The sequence below is a fragment of the Onychomys torridus genome, chromosome 14 (genome assembly GCF_903995425.1).
Source record: "Onychomys torridus chromosome 14, mOncTor1.1, whole genome shotgun sequence".
Classification (NCBI taxonomy): domain Eukaryota; kingdom Metazoa; phylum Chordata; class Mammalia; order Rodentia; family Cricetidae; genus Onychomys; species Onychomys torridus.
Genome location: NC_050456.1, coordinates 43,515,721 through 43,535,974, shown reverse-complemented (window position 1 = coordinate 43,535,974; position 20,254 = coordinate 43,515,721). Strand labels below are relative to the sequence as shown.

General features: G+C 37.7%; 1 protein-coding gene across 1 annotated transcript in view; it reads left to right on the top strand.

The window, feature by feature from the left end:
• Positions 1 to 20,254, top strand: part of Kcnh5 (potassium voltage-gated channel subfamily H member 5) — a 303,831-nt gene that overhangs the window by 219,700 nt on the left and 63,877 nt on the right. Inside the window, exons 9-10 of the mRNA XM_036205975.1 lie at positions 3,985 to 4,237; positions 16,597 to 16,793. Coding sequence (XP_036061868.1) covers positions 3,985 to 4,237; positions 16,597 to 16,793 — 450 coding nt within the window. The remainder of the gene's footprint in view (positions 1 to 3,984; positions 4,238 to 16,596; positions 16,794 to 20,254) is intronic.

Below are 20,254 nucleotides of genomic sequence, written 5' to 3'. Positions count from 1 at the left end.
AGCCATGAGCTATTTTAAGAAAGCAGAGATAACATGGTCATACTTATTTTACCAAGACATCTGTAGCCATAGCATTGAGATTACACCTCAAAAGTTGTCTGCTACTATACTGCTTGACCTTGGATTTAATGGATATCATAAATAATACAAAAATGTTTTAGAGTTCAAAGTATGGCATTCACCTGTTTTTCAGAGTTGATTTTTCAGTGTGATGAGAAATGATTCCTTAAATAGTTCATTGCTCTTCCAAGGGAAAATTTATTGCTTCTCCTTAATTAAGAATCTAATTTATTAATATGCTAACATGATGAAGGGAGGCATAATACACACTGGAGATGAACAGAAGTCACTTTTACCTTGAATCTTCTCCACTGTGGTATAATTTCATTTGGTGGTAAATGTGAGATACCATTAGAGAATCTACCAAGGAAAATATTGGATGTGACTGTCATGGCAAAATACACTACAGTTTGAAGCACTGTACTACATGTGAGGGTTATCTTGAATGATATTTCTATTCTGTCACTCGAAAATACATTTTTTTGCCTAAGAAAGTTATGAATATCATCATTTCTAGGAAAAACAATAATATGCTTATAATTCTGATAGCACACACTATGTCAGAAAGATGGTTTTGCTAAGGTTGGAGAGGGAGCTTGTCATCCGACGTGACTCTGCTTAGTCTATTTTGACACTTAGTTTAAGTTGTCACTTTATGGCAACCGTACATATATGTCATCAATCAATATAACTAGTGAAAGTAGGGCATGAAAATGGATGATACATGCCTGTAATTCCAGCACTTGGGAGTCTGAGGCAGGAGGATTGCCATGAGTTTGAGGCCAGTCTGAACTATATAGTAAGTTCAAGTTCAGCCTTGTACATATGTAAAAAACAAATCTGGTTTCAAAACCCAAAGCAAGACAAATAAAAATAATAAGTGATTATATCTCAAAATAAACAAAAACATAGTAAGTTTGTATCAAAAGTTAAGCAAAACAAAAAAAGGAACTATACTTAAAATACAGTGAAAGCCAGTTTTTAGTAAACAGAGATTATTCTAAATATTGGAAGATTCCAACTGTAATATGAGTTAAAAAAAGAAATAACTAAAATGGCTTAAAATGAATAAAAACCAATGAAAATCTGTGTGGTAAATAGATAAAAACAGAGCAATTCATTTTTCCCTTGTGCTATTGAATGTAACATATGCATATGTTTTTAAAATAGTTTATATTTTCAACTTAAAAAATATACTAATCTTAGCCTATTTTTGAAGTATGTTCAGATTTATGTTAAAGTACTTCCTTAATTCTCTTTTATCCAACAACATGGAATTCATACAGGGGTGGAAGAAAATGGATTTTGCAGAGAACTATAGGAATATACATACTCACAAGTGTAATAAAGGTTAGCATTTTTTCAGCCCTGGCTATGTGCAGGATATACAGGATAACTTAAATTTTTTACCATGAACTTATGGTGCCAGTGTTTAATACCCTTATCTCCTATGTGATGATTAGAGAGAGTAAATAAAACACCCTAGACGAATGGTTCTCAACCTGTGGGCTGTGACCCCTTTGGGGGCTGCATATCAGATATCCTGAATATAAGATAAATGTAAATAAGCACTATGATTCGTAACAGTAGCAAAATTACAGTTACAAAGTCGTAATGAAATAATTTTATGGTTGGGGGGGTCAACACAACATGAGGAACTGTATTAAAGGATTGAAGCATTAGAAAGGTTGAGAACCACTGTCCTAGACCATAGAGCTAGTAAACGACTGAGCTGAACCTGGGCTGATGACCTCCGGAACCCAACCTTGTGACTTCACTTTGTAAGCTGTAAGTCAAGACTCATAGGTAGCTTGTGATCCTGTGTCCTTGTTATTCAATTGTCCTTACTGCGCTGTCACTGGCTCGAACTCCTCTACAACAGGATGATGTCTATTTATACATATCCAGGGCTTTAACATAATGACACATAGTAGAATGTAGAAGCTAAGTAAGGACCTGTTGAATGATCAGTATTGTCTAAGCTCACTGAAAGCTAATATATTTATTATCAGCATTGGAAACTGCTAAAATCGCGAAGTACCAACTGCTTTTTAAGCTCCATCAGGGCATTCCTTTCTTCAAAGGGGAGACATTTCAGAAAGGTAAATGAACTGATGGCTGTTGTCTGTAGGAACTTGAAAAATTGTGAAAAGGAAGTCGATGGAGAGGATTATGTTATGAAATAAAATGTAGTCATAGGAAAGGTAAAGACAAAGAATTCAGAAAGTATAATTTAATTGCACTGTGTGATAGATCATTCCTGAAGAGAAGCAGCCAGTGTTACGTTTATAGTAAGACAAAGAAAAGGAATAGTTGGGATATTTTAAGCCTTGGGACAGGGCAGGAATCTAAAGTTAGAACATAATTAAGAAAAGAAAGAAAACCATTCAATATTAAATATTATTATAACTGAATGGGGGAATCAACTTAGCTTTACCCTTGGAAGGTAGAAATCTATAAAAGCAAAACTTTATTAAAATTAGTTTTATCAAGGTGGTAGGGGGAAAGAGCCTTCATGTGTATCTACAAGGTGGATAGTCCTGACTTCTGAGATTCTCTGGTTAGATGTGATGATAGTCCCACCTTTTACAGAGATACTATTGGCAGTTAATCATTGCTGTGGTGAAGGGATGCCATTTTTGTTTAGTGGTGTATCTACTGGTAAGCTGCATGTGCTGCATTATGTACCCTCCCACTCATACCCATACAGGAAACCCTAATAACACCCATTGTACTTCAACCTGAAAGTTAGAGGGGGGTCTTGTTACAATGAAGGATTTCAGCAAGAAAAGGTGGGAATGTAAACAACTACAAGCCATGATCTGCATGTAAAAGAAAAAAACATACTCCAAAAAAGTGATAAGGTACATTTTAACATAGAGTTCTAAATGCCCAATATGAAAGCCACAGTCAACAAAAGCTCCTTACACCTTGCTTTCTAGGTGTGCTTCTGCCACTTGTCCCTCCTATAGGGCACCTTGAACTTGAATTCTGCTACCCTCAGACCCAGAAACTTGTAATAAAATTGCACGTGCAAGACTGTCTGTCCTGTTTACAGATATGACTGGTTGTCTGTGCATCACAGAGGGCTGATGGCAAACACTTTTCTATCCCTGGACATTTGTTTTTTTTAATAGAAGTAAAATCTTTTCAGACTGAAAAAATATAGAGAGTGGTGTTATATGAGCTTTATATATGTAACCCTTAGAATGTTGAGGTGCTGGGCCATTTTTGTTGATTTTATTTTCTTATAGTCAGCTAATATGTATCTACTTCCTGTCTCTGCTAACATAGAATGTTCATTCTTGATGTAGTTATAAAATAATTCTAAATCATTGGTTGGACTGAAGGGAATGTTAGTATTTTATGTTAATTGACCTTGAGGATATTAACTTTTTTATTTTTTTATTTATTTTAAAAACTTAGGGTTTCAGAGCATAGTATAGTTATATCATTTGCCTCTTCCTCTCTCCAAACCATCCCTAGTCGACCCCTAGTCTCTTTCAAATCTTTAATTGTTGATAAGCACACACATATATTCCTAAATAAATAAATGTAATATGCTCAGTCTGTATAATGTTACTTGTATGCACATGTTTTCCAGGATTGACCATAACTTTTTTGCCAAGGTTCTTCCTTACCTCTCAAGACTTCTATTACAATAGGGAAACATTTTCTCCTCAAGTGTTGACTACATTGTACTGTGCTGTGACATGGACTGTGTTGTGATGAGATCTGATGCTGTGGTGTCTACATGTATAACAGTGCATCTCACTAGATCCCCCAATTTAATTGAGGACAGGCCAGGTGCCTAGCACCTTGTCTAGCGGACATAGTAGTGTTCAGTAAGCATTTGTGTGATGTTGTTTTCTTCTGAAATAGACTATCTTTCCCTTTCACTTATTCATTTCTCACTCTCTTCAGGTCCTCTCCATCTGTCCCAAGGACATGAGAGCTGACATCTGTGTTCACCTGAACCGGAAGGTTTTTAACGAACACCCTGCATTCCGATTGGCCAGCGATGGGTGCCTGCGTGCCTTGGCAGTGGAGTTCCAAACCATTCATTGTGCTCCTGGGGACCTGATTTACCACGCTGGAGAAAGTGTGGATGCCCTCTGCTTTGTGGTGTCGGGGTCCTTGGAAGTTATCCAGGATGACGAGGTGGTGGCTATTTTAGGTACTGTGAACTTTTTCTGATGTAGTAACAAGTGTGTCACAGTCCTGGAGTTTCAGCTTCTCAAGTTTCTAAACAGAAATCCCCTCTGTTTGGTGACTTTAGAAATAGGGTCACTAATGAGATGATGAATTTCAGTGAAAACTGGTTGCTATTTCAGCAAAGATCATTAGTCTCAGTCACAGCTAACTTGGAATGTAGGGTTGCATTACATTCGCTTAGACAAAAACTGACCACAGCCTACAAGGGGCTTTGTTCACCCTCATTGGTAAGTGGGAATTTACTTTTAGAACTCTTTTAAGATCAGCAGCGCAGGGAGTTTGGTCTCGAGGGCAACAGCTCTATCCAGTTCAGCCCCTTCCTTTAGGGAAGAGCCCCGCAAGGCCTGAGAAAGAAGACTTGTCCAACCAGTTAGTAATCAAGTGAGGGCTGAGTACACATCCTACACCCTATGGTTCTGCCTCCTCAGGGTGGGTGAATCCTGAAGAAGATGGTGCTGAGAAGGCTAATGAGACTCACAGGAGTGAGCACAATGGGAGGAAATTAAATTTAGGTTTATAAAGCTGGTTTCATCCATCTGTTTTTGTTCACCAGGAAAATCAGTTAGTTGAGAATAATTTATCCTAAAGATCAGACACTTAGTAGGTAATGATCCCAATAGAGTGACACAAAGGCAGTAACACTCCTCAAACTTGACAGAATAAACAACAACAACAACAACAACAACAACAACAACAACAACAACTTCACACACAGTGACCATAGTGTAAGATGCACATTTTGGTAAACAAACTTGCTGAATGAACTTCTAGATCACTTTCTGCTCCAGTATCTGCAGTGGGTTCATAGAGTCCACACAGATAAAAAAAGAAGAAATGAGAGGTCAGACGAACATCACCCCCTGTGTTTCTCTCGAGAAAAATAACTTAGAGTCGCACAATGTCAACTCCATTTTGATCATATTTTTCACGGCTTGTGTCTCATGAAAAATGAGTTCAATCTTTAAACTATTGGAATTTTTATTTTTTGCTACCGAGGTCAACCTACTGTAGCCTGACTGATTCTCACAAGAAAAAAACTGACTGGTGGGTTTTAGAAACTGCGAAGGCAGTGGAATCCAAGGCAAAAACAAAAAAAAACAAAAAAAAGGAAAAAGAAAGAAAGAAAGAAAGAAAGAAAGGAAGGAAGGAAGGAAGGAAGGAAGGAAGAAAGGAAGAAAGAAAGAAAGAAGGAAAGAAAGAAAGAAAGAAAGAAAGAAAGAAAGAAAGAAAGAAAACCTGATTTCAAAAAGTACAATTATTTGGAAAATACAGAATTCAGAATGGAAAAGAAATGACCTTTTACAGGAAAGTGGTTTCTATAAAAACAGTGGTAGAAAAACAGATTGGGGCTGCAAAGAACAGAATAGCATTGTTTGCAAAGCTTTCTTTAACTGTTTGAACATAATATTATGGCTACAGTGAAGTCTCTTGCAGGACTTTTTTCTTTAAATATTATTGCAAGGACATAATAGAGTGCTGGGGAATCAGCACTCTGGGGGTACTTGATGCTCCCTTTAGCTTTTGTCTGCTGGAGTATAAAGGAGGCAGAATCTTTCATAAAAGCCGCACATCTTGGAACAGCCCTTTGAGGTAAAATGAAGCATATCCGTGCTATGACCACTCTTGTTTGCTTAAAGAGGATGATAAAACAAAACCCCTGAACACATGCATTGTCTTTTCCTTAATGACCTTGTGGGTGGGGGTGGGGGATGCTGGGAAAACAGGCATCAAAAATTATGGTATGGAAGTGAGTGCTGAGGACTCTTCATCACTTATTTGGCTTCATTTACTTCATTCCACTGCACCCTGGTAACTCCTCTAAAGGGCTGGACAAAGCTCTGAGGACAGTGCCTCTGGCTTGGGACTATAAAAATGAAGCCATTTGCTTAGTGAGATGGACAAAATGCATTTTCCTTGCATTTGAAAAGGAATTGGCAGCTGGCTTTGCCCACTGACACCCTAAAAATGCACACAGGACCCTTGGGGTTCAGGTCAGTCCCCATCATCTGTCTGCCACATTTTATTTCTTTGAGTATGTATTTTTGATCTTTCTTCTCCCAAGTCTTGGGATTCAGATGCTGTTCGTTTCTAAGTTAATGAGTCAAACTTTGTAGACACCTCTCTGACAACCTTCTTCCTTTTATATTTTTGTAATGGGACTTTAAGAGAGATGACTTCTGCCAAGAGGCAATTAGAGTACAGTTTTTTAACATTTAAGACTCCTGCACAGTGCTCCAGGTGCAGAGGATGAGGTGGATGCTAGCTAACCCACCAGTCACTCTGGCATGCGATGACTGTCCCTTTCTTTCTCTCTCCTTTCTTTTTGTTCCTTTTAAATTTTTTATTAACTCACTTTGAAATCATTCCAAGTTGGAAGAAATTTCAAAAAATGCCAGGTGGCAAGTAATCTGTAGTCAGCCTTTGTTGTCCTCACCTCCTGTTTCTTTTCCTAACTCTTCCCCTCCACTTCCCTCCCTCTCTTCCTATCACTCTCTACTCATCCCCTCCTCTCCTCTCTTCTCCTCTCCCTCCCCGCTCCACTCCTCTCCTCTCCTCTCCCTTCCCCTCTCTCCCCTTTTCTCCCCATTCACTTCTCCCTTCGCTTGTAGCTTGATAAATCAGTGGTCAGATCTTCTGTAACTTCCTTCAGCAGCCTTGCTTTCCTTGTTATGGACACATTTGCTATAGAGAGAAGGAGAGTAGAGGAGGGAGGCCATTTTCAAATGAATTCAAACCTCTGGATTCGGAAGCAGGTGCATTCTTATTCTTTGGGATACTGGCTTCTATACAGTCTCTTGGTAAGGCATAATTCTTTAGTGTGTCCAAAATGCCAAGCCGTTTAATGAGTAAGTTCTGAAGCATTACTAATTAGAGGAAAGATAAAAAAAAAAAATGCAGTCAACAAATACCTTCATTTTCACACTGGGGGATGGTTTCAGGATGTTTTTTTTTTCTTTCTAAATAGGGCATATGAATATAATTGCAGTTGATGTCTTTTTCCAAGTTGAAGTTCTTTTCAGTTCTTACACCTCCACGCAACTTTTTTTTCTGTGACCTTCCCACTTTGTATGAAACACAAAGAATTCCAAATTAAGTTCATGATGCATACATATTTTATATTCGTTAATGTCTTTTTACTTTTTAGTTTCTACTCTATAATTACTTAACGTGAATAGATTTGTTGGTGTGGAGGAAATAGCCAGGTTACTTCTAAATGTCTTGACAAGTATATTGTGCCTTTCAGGGACTGTTAAAATAGTAGCTTGCTACCAACAATAGGCCTTGCTCCTGAGATTTAGGTTTTTGTTTTATTCATATTTCTTCTTTTCTCTTGTCTTTATTGATTCTTAGAATCATAGGGTTAGAATCTTAAACTAAGACAACCTCTGTCTATGGCTTTCAACTTTACTTCAAATTCCCAAGAGAACTGTGAGTGTGTATGTGGGGCTTAGTGTCCCACACCTTAGATGAGGGGATGGGGTGCTCTTGGGAGTTTGGGAGAAAGAGGCATAAGAGAAGAAAGATGAGATGGAAATGAATTTAGAAATATGAGGAAGATGAGCTGGGCCAAGATTTTTCCTTTACTTGAAATTGGTTCTTTAAGAATCGTGTCTTGTAAACATTTGTGCATTTTCAGAGGAAACATAAATTATCATTTTCAAAATTCAAAATCTGCCCTTTAATTCTATTCCAAACAAAAATCAAATCAAAGATATGAATGAATAGTATTTTGCCACTCTGAGAGCTGGGAAAATGTGACATTTAGCTGTGGTTATTGTTTTCCCTGTCCCCTTGCTATTAGAAGTCAAGGGCTTGGTACCTTAAGCTTCTAGAACTAACTTTCCTTCTTCCTTGCTCTCTCTCCATATGCCCTTTTAAAAAATGAACTGTGAAATATGTAGATTTGACCTACATGTTAGGAAGACAAGAGTCACTATTGTCAACAAATTTGCCCTTTTTTTTTCTTGAAGCACATATTTGCCCCATTTTAAATGACGTTGATATTAACTGTTTAAGTGGTGTTTATGACATCTTTTGTCTAGGACTCCGAATGTTACCTCAGAGTTCCTTATGTGGCAAATATCACTAGACATATGCAAGCACTTGCCTTTCTGGTAGTTTCAAACCCTCTCCACAGCATTCTTTAAACCAAGTTCTTTTACTGTATTTTGTGTGTGTGTGTGTGTGTGTGTGTGTGTGTGTGTGTGTGTGTGTGTGTGTGTATGTATACATGCATGCATGCATGCATGCATGTGTGTGTCTGTGTCTGTGTACATATGCATTAAAGAGAGAGGACAACCTTGAGTGCTGTTCTTCATGTAGCATCCACCTCCCTGAGCTTGCCAAGTGAGGGAGGCTGGCCAGGCACTGGGCCCCATATACCTCCTTGTCTTTACTTTCCAATTCTGGAAACTGTGTGCCACAAACCTAGCTTTGTTTTAGGTGAGTTCTGGAGAGTGCACTCAAGTGTTTGCAAGGCACGTACTTCACCAGCTGAGCTGTCTCCCAGCTCTCTTCTTCGGTTCTCTTAATCTTATCTTTACTATCAGTACTATTATTGCTGCTCTTATAGTTTTTGTTCAAAGCTGTCACTACCCACAATCTGTCCTCAGCTTCAACCCCCGGTTCTGTATACTGTTACCATAGCCATCATCCTAGGGTATCATATCCATTTCCTTGGGATTTTCACCATGGCTTTCCAGCCTTGAGGATTCAATGTAACAGCTTGCATGGGTGGCGAGAATGCTCAGACCCTGCTCGCTGCCTTCCTTGTTAGCCTGACTTGTGTTATGCCCTTTCTCTACCATGCTCTTTTTTTTTTTTTTTTTGAGCTGAGGATTGAACCCAGGGCCTTGTGCTTGCTAGGCAAGCACTCTACCACTGAGCTAAATCCCCAGCCCTCTACCATGCTCTTTACTGAATTGTACATGCATGCAAACTAAAAATAAATATGTAAAAAGGATTCAATTCTAACATACCTGGAAAGCTGTTAGCTTTAATACTTGTCAATGTATTTCTTTCCTTCTTTAAAATATTTGATAGCACTTAGAGTTTATAAATAGTCAAAGTTCATTAAAAAAATGTAAATTTGAAAAACCTAAAGTTGAATAGTTTTATGAATATGTGTTTATAATAAAGCTTATAAGCTGGCTTCCATGCTTTCTTATAGTGATGCACAGGCTAATAACTTAAGTAAATACCATTCATGTCCAGTATTTCCTTGTTAACTTCCTGCTGTGTTGATGAAACCATTGTTAAGTGTGAGGTATTATAATCTCCAAATGATACTATATTACTGTTTTCTTCTTTTTCTCCTGTCAAAGAATATTTGCTTTATATATTTATATGCTCCACCACTACATATATTTACAACTGTTATATATCCTTAACAATTGGTCTTTACATCATTAAGCCATGACCTTCTTTGTCTCTGTTTTTTAGAAGTCTATCATATCTTTTTTCAGTATGCTTACTCTCTTAATTGCTGAATAAGTTCTAACATACTTTTTGTCTTTCTTAAAGTATCTCCAAAGATAAAGTGTTGGCAGCAGTTATTATTACTTTGTATCAGGCTCTATTATTTATTATCATCACCTCTGACCACAACTGGACAGAGATTACATTCAGCCCCTTTGTATCCTTGATTGTGCCGTTGCATTCATTTATATTCAGCATTGTTATGGCTGGGTGGATAATAGCTATTTTATTACTTGTCTTCTAGCTGTTTCTGTCACCTTTGTTCCTTTCTTTCCTTTTTCTTTTTCTGTCTTTCTGATTTGTGGAATTTCTGTAGTGCTAAGTTTTGGTTACATGCACTTCCTCTTGAGTATCTATTGTAGTTTTTAGGGATTTTTGTTAAATAATTTTTAACTCTCCTAGCCCATGAACAAATGCACATATTTACTATCTGAGATAATAAATATATAATAAAGTTAATTCATCATGGTTACAAATTAATTACCTACATATAACTTTGCTGGCTAGTTTTATGCCAACTTGGCAAAGTCTAGCCTCATTTAGAGACAGGGAACTTCAAAGGAGAAATTGTTCTCACCAGGTTGGCCTGTAGGAAAGCCTGTGGTGTATTTTCTTTATTTAGATGTCAGATATGGGAAGCTCAGCTCACTGTGTGTGGTGCCATCCTGGTAGTTCTGGGTGCTACAAGAAAACAGGGTGAGCAAGCCACGAAGAGCAAGCCAATACACAGGATTCCTCCATGGTCTGTCTCTGCATTAGTTCCTGACTCATGCCCTGTTTGAGTTCCTGCCCTGTATTCCCTCCATAATAGACTGTAATGTGGAAATATAAGCTGAAATAAACTCTCATCAAATATGGATGGAAAACTCATCAAACAGAATGATGGTCGTGCTCTAAACACACTCAAGAAACTACCCAAGTAAAGCTCAAAAAGACCTGTTGGGTAAGGCAGTTGCTCTAACCAATTAATAATTGTGATGACTTTTATGCATTTAAAAACTCATATCATCAACTCACTAGATAATAGGTCAAAGATAAAAAACCAAATCTGGTTGTTAACTAGCCCCATAGGGTACCACAATCCCCAAGCAGGTTACAGCCTGTATTACTCCTTTAATCATGTTATAACTCTAGCTCTGTTTTGTCTTTACAATTTACAGTCTCTTATTATGTGAATGTTAAGCATTAATTTCTATTTTTCAATCCTGTTTCCTGTGGTTCAGCAGTGAAATACTTCATAAGGCTTGATGCAAAGGACTGAGAAAATATAAATAGACCAAACAACAGCTTTCCTGTTAAGTGTGAGATTCCTTCCTCTTTTAGGGCTTTGAGGGAGGCTAGTTTGCTTAAGCTCCAAAATGTTTACAGCTGACGTGACTTGTACCCAGCAGGAACTGACCTAAAATCTAGCATCATATATTCTATAGTCATGAACATGAATAGGAGTTTCTTGCCTGAAAATGTGTAACATCTTTGCCAAGCCAGAAAGGTGCATATTTATCTGGTATTCCGTGCATATTGCCACATGTCCACATTTTGTAATTTTTTTCAGAATGTATAAAGTTTATGATATGCCTTGAAGAAGAAGAGCATTAATGGGTTTTTATCACACCTGATAAATAATTCATTGACTTGGATGATGACCAACTTCCCAGAAGTGTAATAAAAGATTGCTACGAATTGAATCACTATATTGGGTGACTTGCTTGGATAAAGCAAGTATAATTTGAAGTAAATTATTAAGCTAATGTCCAGACTATGTATCACATATACTCAGGGAAATTTTATGCCATGTAATAGTTGGTATCAGGTATTATGTAATGAAAACTTTGATGATGGGAATAGAATTATTCATGTTTGTCAATTTTGTTATATTTCTCTAATATTTTATAGCAGAAGTAGGGGACAAAGTTTGTCATGAGTCAATATTCTTGTTTCTTATTGTTCTCTTTGTATCATAGATTTTTTCATTCATGATTTCAAATGATGAATGATTTTGGAGTGAGCGTGAAGCACAGGGGTAAAGCTCTTGACTAGCATGTTTGAGACCCCTGAGTTTGATCCTTAGATTTTTTAAAAAGAGATCAATTTCAAAATTCGAAGTAGAAATAAGATTTTAATATTTCAGTAAGGAAAAACAAAATACCTGATTAATATTTGAATGTCTACAAATTAACAACCATCTGTTTTGATAAGAGGAAACTCTACTCATACGCTGAGTATCTTTAAACTCCTGGTCTCCACTTACAATCAATGAGAATTTATTGACTATTCTGAGGATAGGATAAGAGTTATCCACATTTGTTAATTTTGCTGTAGTTCTCTAATATTTTTATATTTGTGCATTCTTTAAAATTTTACTGTGGGGCTGGAGAGATGGCTCAGAGTTCAAGAGCACTGACTGCTCTTCCAGAGGCCCTGAGTTCAATTCCCAGCAACCACATGGTGGCTCACAACCATCTGTAATGAGATCTGGTGCCCTCTTCTGGCCTGCAGCCATACATACTGTATACACAATAAATAAATAAATCTTAAAAAAATAAAATAAAATTTTACTGTGTATCTATGAATGAGTTTGCTGGTTTTGCTCTTTTTGATAAAGGTTATATAGTAAACTGGGGAATGACAGAAAGAAAAAAGAGATGAACATAGTACTCAAAACTTTTGTTTTTTATTACTAAAATGCACTTTCTTTTAGCTGTTTGTTCATTTTATCTTTTATCTAAATTTGTTTTTGATTGACAAGTTAATTGCATCATAATGGACCATACATCATAGCACAATTACACAATGCACTTTGATTCTATTATGAAAACGTTCTTTAAAAAGTACATTTCTTGATAATACTTTTAGTCTTGATACATTAGTTTTATTTTGATAAACTTTACTATGGCTGCTAGAGACAGTTAGTGATTGTGCTGATTTAGTAGAGTGGGTCTTCTCCAAGAACCACGACCTCACTAGCCCCAGGTAGTTGGTGGGGTTTCTAGTACCAGGCATGACTTCTCTCTCATTGAAGAGGCCTTAAGTCCAGTTGCAGAGCTGTTGATGACTGCCAAGGTGTGGGTGCCACTAATGCAGCCCTTTGGTTATCATGCTATGCTGGTCATTGTTGTAATTTATTAGCATCATGGGTGGGCAGGACTATTGGTTACTGCCTTCCCTTGAATGTTTGCTTAACATCTTCTGATGCTATGAAAGTAACACCTTGACCCAAGTAATCAAAATAAAAAAATGGACAATCTAAAATAACAGAAATGAACAGGGAAGCATCACAACAGTCATCAAGGAAATTCAGAATATTCTAAGAGACTGCTTTAAAAACCCATAGTCTATTAATTTGGAAAATCTAAAAGAAATGAATGAATTATAGATTCATCCATGTAATTATTTAATCAATTTTGATCTAGTATCATAAGATAAGCATTTTGTATGTTATTTCAAAATGAATTAAGTCTTTATTCATTGATATTTTATATATATTCTTGTAATTTCTTTTGTTTTTGTACATATGGTAATAATAATAATAATATTATTATTATTATTATAATTATTATATTTGTGTTATAATTTTACACATCAGCCATGGGTTCCTCTGTCATCCACCCTCCTGCCCCCACGCCCACCTTCCCCCCATCCCCTCCCCTCCATTCCCATCTCCTCCAGGGCCAAGACTCCCCTGGGGATTCATTTAAACCTGGTGGATTCAGTACAGGCAGGTACATTTTTAAAAACTGTCAGGCTGTGATTGATAACATTGACCTATGTGTTACTTGTGATGGCTCTAAACTTTTTAATTCTTGGAACTGACAATACTGAGTCAAATGCATTATTTAGTATTAAAGCATAGCATATCTGAAAATCAGATAGTTCATCACTTACAAATGGATCAGAGATGATATTATAATTGGCAATTTGAGAAAGTGTCATGTAATGAATCTGAAGAAATATAACTCTCTTTCCTTCTCTTTAAGGAAAACTAAGAGTCTAAAGAAAGTATAGAATATATTACCTTACTAGATTTAAACACAAACAAATAAATAAACCCAAACAAGCTAGAGGTAGATCAAAGAGTCTTATTAAAAACTTAGATTTTGGCATTATAATCTTTGCTACTGTAATTTTATTTATATCTTTTATTTACAAAATAATGCATGCAGATTTAAGAGAAACCCATGCATTGTTACCATAGTTATGAGAGATGCTACCACATTAATTCATTTGCTTGTAAACTTTATGTACATATATATGAGTGATGGGGTATTGTATACAAAATGTAATTGTACTGATTTCATATTTTTGTAATATGAGCATTCTGTATACCATCTCTCGCAATCCATGCTACTTAGTGGCTATCTACTGCTTCATAATTTATTTATTCTTTGGCCTTTATCTTACCACACTTTGCTGGACTATTATGAATACTAGTTCTGTGAGTGTTTTCCCAAGTAAATTTAGCACTTCTGATTATGCAGTTAGAATACGTATATTTGGAATTGTTAGCTTAAAAGAGAATGCCACCTATGGATTTCATCTTTGTAATAGGATGTGGTATTGTGATGTATCTGTCATCGGTCTCCCCAGGTTATCATAACACTATTGGTGAAATTATTAAGGCCACTCCATGTAGTTAAAAGGGAGGTTTATTTTGTGGGGTAACTTACAAATGAAGGGATAGGTTGTAGGGTCTGGCAAAGGTATGGCGCAGTCCGGCGGTGTTCTCTGGAGAACTCTGCTCCATTTACCTCCAGCATTCAGGGTCCCAGAACCAATCCTGGGTCTTCAGCTTCCTCTCTCAGCCCTGTCTTGTGGGCGTGACCATTACCGAAGCCTCAATGGGGGTTGGAACTTCCAGGCCATGGCTGGGATGGCTACCCACTACATCTCCCCCTTTTGTCTAAATAAGAAGGTTCTAACCTAATACAAGACTATATACAAAGAAATGGTTATCAAATATTGTCCAGGAGTAATGAGGGATAATGACCTAGATAAGTTGGAATTACAATCAATGCAAACAATATCAAGCAAAAAACACATACTAAAATCCAGAGCATGGGTAGGTGGCATGTTACAAAGATCATTCCAAAAGGTGTCCTATCCTAAAGAACCTGAGTCTAATACTTAATATATTCTATCTAAGATATTATATATGTATATATACTAAGTTGTAACTATAAGTGTTAGTATTCAAGCTCATCAAAGACCTGAGAAAGAATATAATAATACCTGAGAAATGGGAGAAGGACGCAAGCAACTTTTGGGAGTCTTGCAAGAGTAGACAGAGACAGCTGGCAGCCTGGACAGTCACCTAATGTTTCTCAGCATCATTGGTGCATTCAAAGGATGGCTACCCACTATATAACACTGTGTTACTTGGTTATTTACCTACCTGGTCTCTAATGTTATCTCCTTGGACAACTACAGTGATCAAACAACTGAGTCATTAAACAGTGACACCAACTGTAAGGATTTTTTTAGTGGGTTGAAATACAAGTGGATTGTTGAAAATAAACTAAGTAGCTATCACAGTTATTTTATGCTGATCCACATGGTGATCAGAACACCTTCTTAGAAACCACATGCCTTCTACATCTACCCTAGAGTACCTGTTAAGGTTGGCCCCTTTGCTGCTGCTCTGCTATGTTCTCAGAGCTCCCCCGCTGCCCATTTGGTCAAGGAATCTGTGATATTACTTGGCCAACTTCTTTGTTTCTATGCCCATTTCTTTCTCCCATTTCTCGGGTTAGACTCATTTTCCTTTCTAGTGGTGTGATTGTGCTTAGGGGTTTTATGGAACACTTCTTCTTTTCCCCTGTTCTGATTTTAATCTGCACGATATAAATAGGTATTTGTTCCTCTGTGTGATTAGGGAAATCTGTGTGATGCAGAGAAAACAAATCATCCACGGAACGCCTCTAGGAAAGCTTGTCCCACTGGAGTACATTCCTCCTCTCTTTTCCATCTTAACACACATTGGCAGAAACAGAACAAAGAAAGCAGATGGCTGAACTTTAGAAGCCAGAGGGCTCTTAGGGAACTTTCCTAGCAGAAGGGCCTTTGAGGATAATTGACATTTGACATTTCCTCAAGCCCTTTGTAAAATTAAGGACTTCTGGTTTGGAATGGTGGAGTCTTCTTGGGCATCCAGGGATGGTGCTTCTGAGGTGAATCAGTGATTCATGCAATTCTAGAATTTTAAAGATGCATCCACATTTGACTCTGGCCTGGGAATATTCCTCTGATTCTGTGGGATGACAAGTGTGTATCCCTCATCATTTCCCACAGTTTAGTCTCTTAAGCTTAGGAGTCATGGTCAAGGTGCTCTTGAGCCAGACCTTGAGAGCTTGTCAGGTTAACTATGTGGAGAGAGAAGGTCGTGCCTTGAGGACAGAGACATGACATTTCTTAGTGTGCTTGGAGTGATGTTCTATATTACTGAGTAATTTGGTTTAATATGCATTGCATCTGTTATAAATATAGAAATGCTATAACAACACATTCTTGGGTATTGCATTTTGTTTTGTTGTCAATTTTTCCTAGAAAGAGTGGGAGAGAGAAAAAGACGTTATTTTTCCTCTTTCTAATCAGATGGGAAAAGTTAATGTTGCAAAAATTATTTGTTACAATGAGGGTATTACCTACTCCAGTGAATTGCATTAATTTTCCTAACACCAGGTTTCCATCAGGAACTGAAGTCTAGGGGATGTTACTACAATGAAAAAGTGCTGTACACTCTTCTATCTATACAGAGGGGCTTGTGCTCTGAATTACATAGATTAACATTATCTATTAAACCAAATAACACTAGTGTGATTGACACTGTTGTCTTACCCTGCTTTCCAGGGAAAGGTGATGTGTTTGGAGACATCTTCTGGAAGGAAACTACGCTTGCTCATGCTTGTGCCAATGTCCGGGCTCTGACTTACTGTGACCTGCACATCATCAAGCGAGAAGCCTTGCTCAAGGTCCTGGACTTCTATACAGCATTTGCAAACTCGTTTTCAAGGAACCTCACTCTCACTTGCAATCTAAGGAAGCGGGTATGTCATATCTACTTTCTCTTATGAGTATCCAGGGGCCTAGCAGGCTATGTTCTATCAGCCAAGGATGGAAAGTGCTTCATTTTGAAGTGGTACATCCCCATCTGCATGGGGTGATGTAATTTTCCTTCCTTTTATTTGTAATGTTCGCTTTTACAAGGAGAAGATACTCTGAGTAGCTGAGTAAATATTTGAGTCTTTGCCGTTTAAGATGCAAAATGAAAAACAGATGTGGGGAGAAAGAGATGGGGCTGGAAACTGTGCTGTGGTGTGGTATATTATCAGTCAAGGTTCAGAATATCCAAGGCCTAAGAATCCAGTAACTGTTCAGTCCACAGGGCTTAGTGTCGAAGTGGTCTTCAATATACAACAGGATCCCCAAAATAGGCTCTAATGCCAGCGAAGGCATGAACTTGCCAGAGAGAGTGAGTGTGAAGCAGGCAGAGAGCCAAATATCCCTTCTTCATGTCCTTTATATAGCTGCCATGAGAAGAGGTGTCCTAGGTTTCAGGTGCATTTTCTCACTTCAAAAGATACAGATTTAGGGTGGGTCTTCCCACTTCAAATAATTCAATCAAGAAAAATCCCTCACAGGTGTACTCAGCCCCTTGATATTTAGTCAATTCCAGATGTGGTCAAGTTGGTAACCAAGGATACCCATCACAAGGTTAGCTGCTGGAGTTTGTGACACAGCTCTAAAAGGGACAGCAGCATCTTTCTTTTAGGATGTTGCTGCCTTTAGAATTCGGGATGTCAATCAAGCTGGCTACCCATTTTCTATTTCCATTGCTCTTTAAACCCTTCTTCTCATCTCATAATCGATTCACAAGCTTCCTTTTCATCAATTCTTTCAAAGAACAGCATCAGAAAAAGGAATTAGCCACCCTGACATACCCTGTAAATAGAGACAGGATTTGTTTCCTCAGGTGCTGCTGAAAATTTGATCTTCATTACCATTTTTCTTTATTGATGAGTGTGGCATAAAGTCAATTTGCATAAAGAAACCTCCTCTCTCTGATTTATAGGTCATTGGGCATCAGCTAAGACTCTTTTATGACCAAGAATGAAATACACATTTGGACAAATGCACTTAAGGAACTTCACATAAAATGATTGTATGTCTACACTGAAGTATTTTGGAATAACAGTCCTTCCTTTTGACAGCCTCTTAAAACCTTTCTTGTAGTTAACATGAAGGCAAACAAGCCAGTCAAGATAGAAATTAATGTTCACACTGTAGCAATGCAGAAACAAATAGAATTCAATCCATGTGCTTCTTGCTTAGGTTCCAAGAGAAGTCTAGGCCAGCAGGAATGGGAATCCCACTGACTTTTCAAATCTGTACTAGAGCAATGTTTCAGTTCATATGCTGGTTAACAAATTGTCGTAGAATATCCACGAACTGTGGAACAAGTAAACAACTATAGAGAGCAGGGATGAACCACAAACTTCTGTGCTCAGAAAGCTTCAAGTACACATAGTGTGAAACACCAGCAACTGGAAATTAGCCAGAGACGGATGATGGAGAAGGGTCCAAATATTTTTGTCTGTTGTTAGAGAGCCCACAGTTCTTGGATCCATACTCTGCTTTCTGCTGTACAGTCTCTATCCACAAACAGCTATTTGAAGCTCTTATGTTCACACTAACTCAAAATGGATCCAATCTGGAATTTTTCCTGATTTTGTAAGGTTACCTGAACCCTTACCAATCATATTACATTTTGCAGAATAAACACTGTCATTATCCTCCTCAAAACAGATTGTTTACATCAGATCTCATTTTATATTTATGACACTTTTGTGACTCATGATGGAGACTTATTTCTTCCTCCAGCCATGTGAAGAAATCCGGGCCAGGGGGATTAATATTAAACAACCAACTATCCTAGATAGATTTACTATTGCTGCAATGAAACATCATGACCAAAAGTGAGTTGAGGAAAGAGTTTATTTGACTTGCACCTCCATAATGTGGTCTATAACTGAAGGAAGTCAGAACAGGAACTTGAGGAAGGCAGGAATCTAGAGGCAGAAGTGTAGCAGGCTTTATTTGGAGCCACTAACGAGCTCCCAAATCATGACATGGAAACTTATTATTAGTTATGAATGCCCAGCCTTATCTTACGCTTGTTTCTAGCTAGCTCTTATAATTTAATTTAACCTGTTCTCTTCATCTACATTTTGCCTCGGGGCTTTTACCTTTCTTTCATTCTGTATGTCCTACTCCATGTTTGCCTGACTGGTGGCTACCTGGCTGCCTGGACCCAGGCATCTCCCTTTCTTTCTCCCTCATTCTCTTCTCTGTTCTCTTCTCCTTCAAGCCTAGATTCCTCCTCCTAATTATTCTCTTTGCCCACCAGCTTCTACTGCCTAGCTATTGGCTATTCAGGTTTTTTAGAACAATCATATGCCTTAGGCAGGCAAAGCAACACATCTTTACATCGTTAAACAAATACAACATAAACAAATGTAACATATATTATATGCAATATTCCATAACATAAACAAATATGACGTATCTGTACATAGTTAAGGTAATATTCTACAACACAGGAGCTAATGCCGAAGCCATAGATTGGGTACTGCTAACTGGCTTGCTTATCATAGCTTGCTCAGCCTGCTTTCTTATAGAACCCAGGACCACCAGCCCAGGGATGGCACCACCCACAATGGGCTAGGCCCTCCCCGATCAATCATTAATTAAGAAAATGCTCCACAGCTGGGTCTTATCGAGGCATGTTTTTTTTGCGTCAAGTTGACATAAAACAAGCCAGCACACCAATCGACATGGTTATAAAGCAAAGTCTCAAGAAGGAATAATTCAAACAAATCACAAATAGAATATACAGTTCATCAAAATAAATTAATCATAAATCTCTGCTTCCTTTTTTCTCTTGCACACTCTTGTGTGTGTGTTTGTACAGTTATAGCAGGCACACACACACACACACACACACACACACACACACACACACACACATTTTGTTGGTTATTAGAGCTGACAGTCTGTATAACTGTGGTTCCACCAGTTAAAAAAATTTGAGCTGCAGACCATGAACACTTGTTTGTTTTTATTTTTTTAATCAGGATCTAGGGACCACATGCTTGTCTCTACAGGTACCAGTGTGCTAAGTTACAAGTGGCTTCTCCCCTTCCCAATCTGTTATGACTTGCATTGCTTTTTAATTTTATTTGTTCTAATAATAATTCTAATCTAATTCATAATCCCACACCTCTGCTTTTAATGGGTTATTTAGTAACTAATTGGAGAACAGGATGTGTTGCCAGTCTCTGCCACTTTAACTCAGTCAAACAAACTGTGGAAGAGAACGGTGAAAAAGTATCTTCCAATGATTAGTAATACCAGCTACCGTTTGAACAGGCTATTTTATGTGCCTAGGCATAATGTATTTTAATGATGATAATATTATTAATGTCATCACCCCACAAACAAGGGAGAA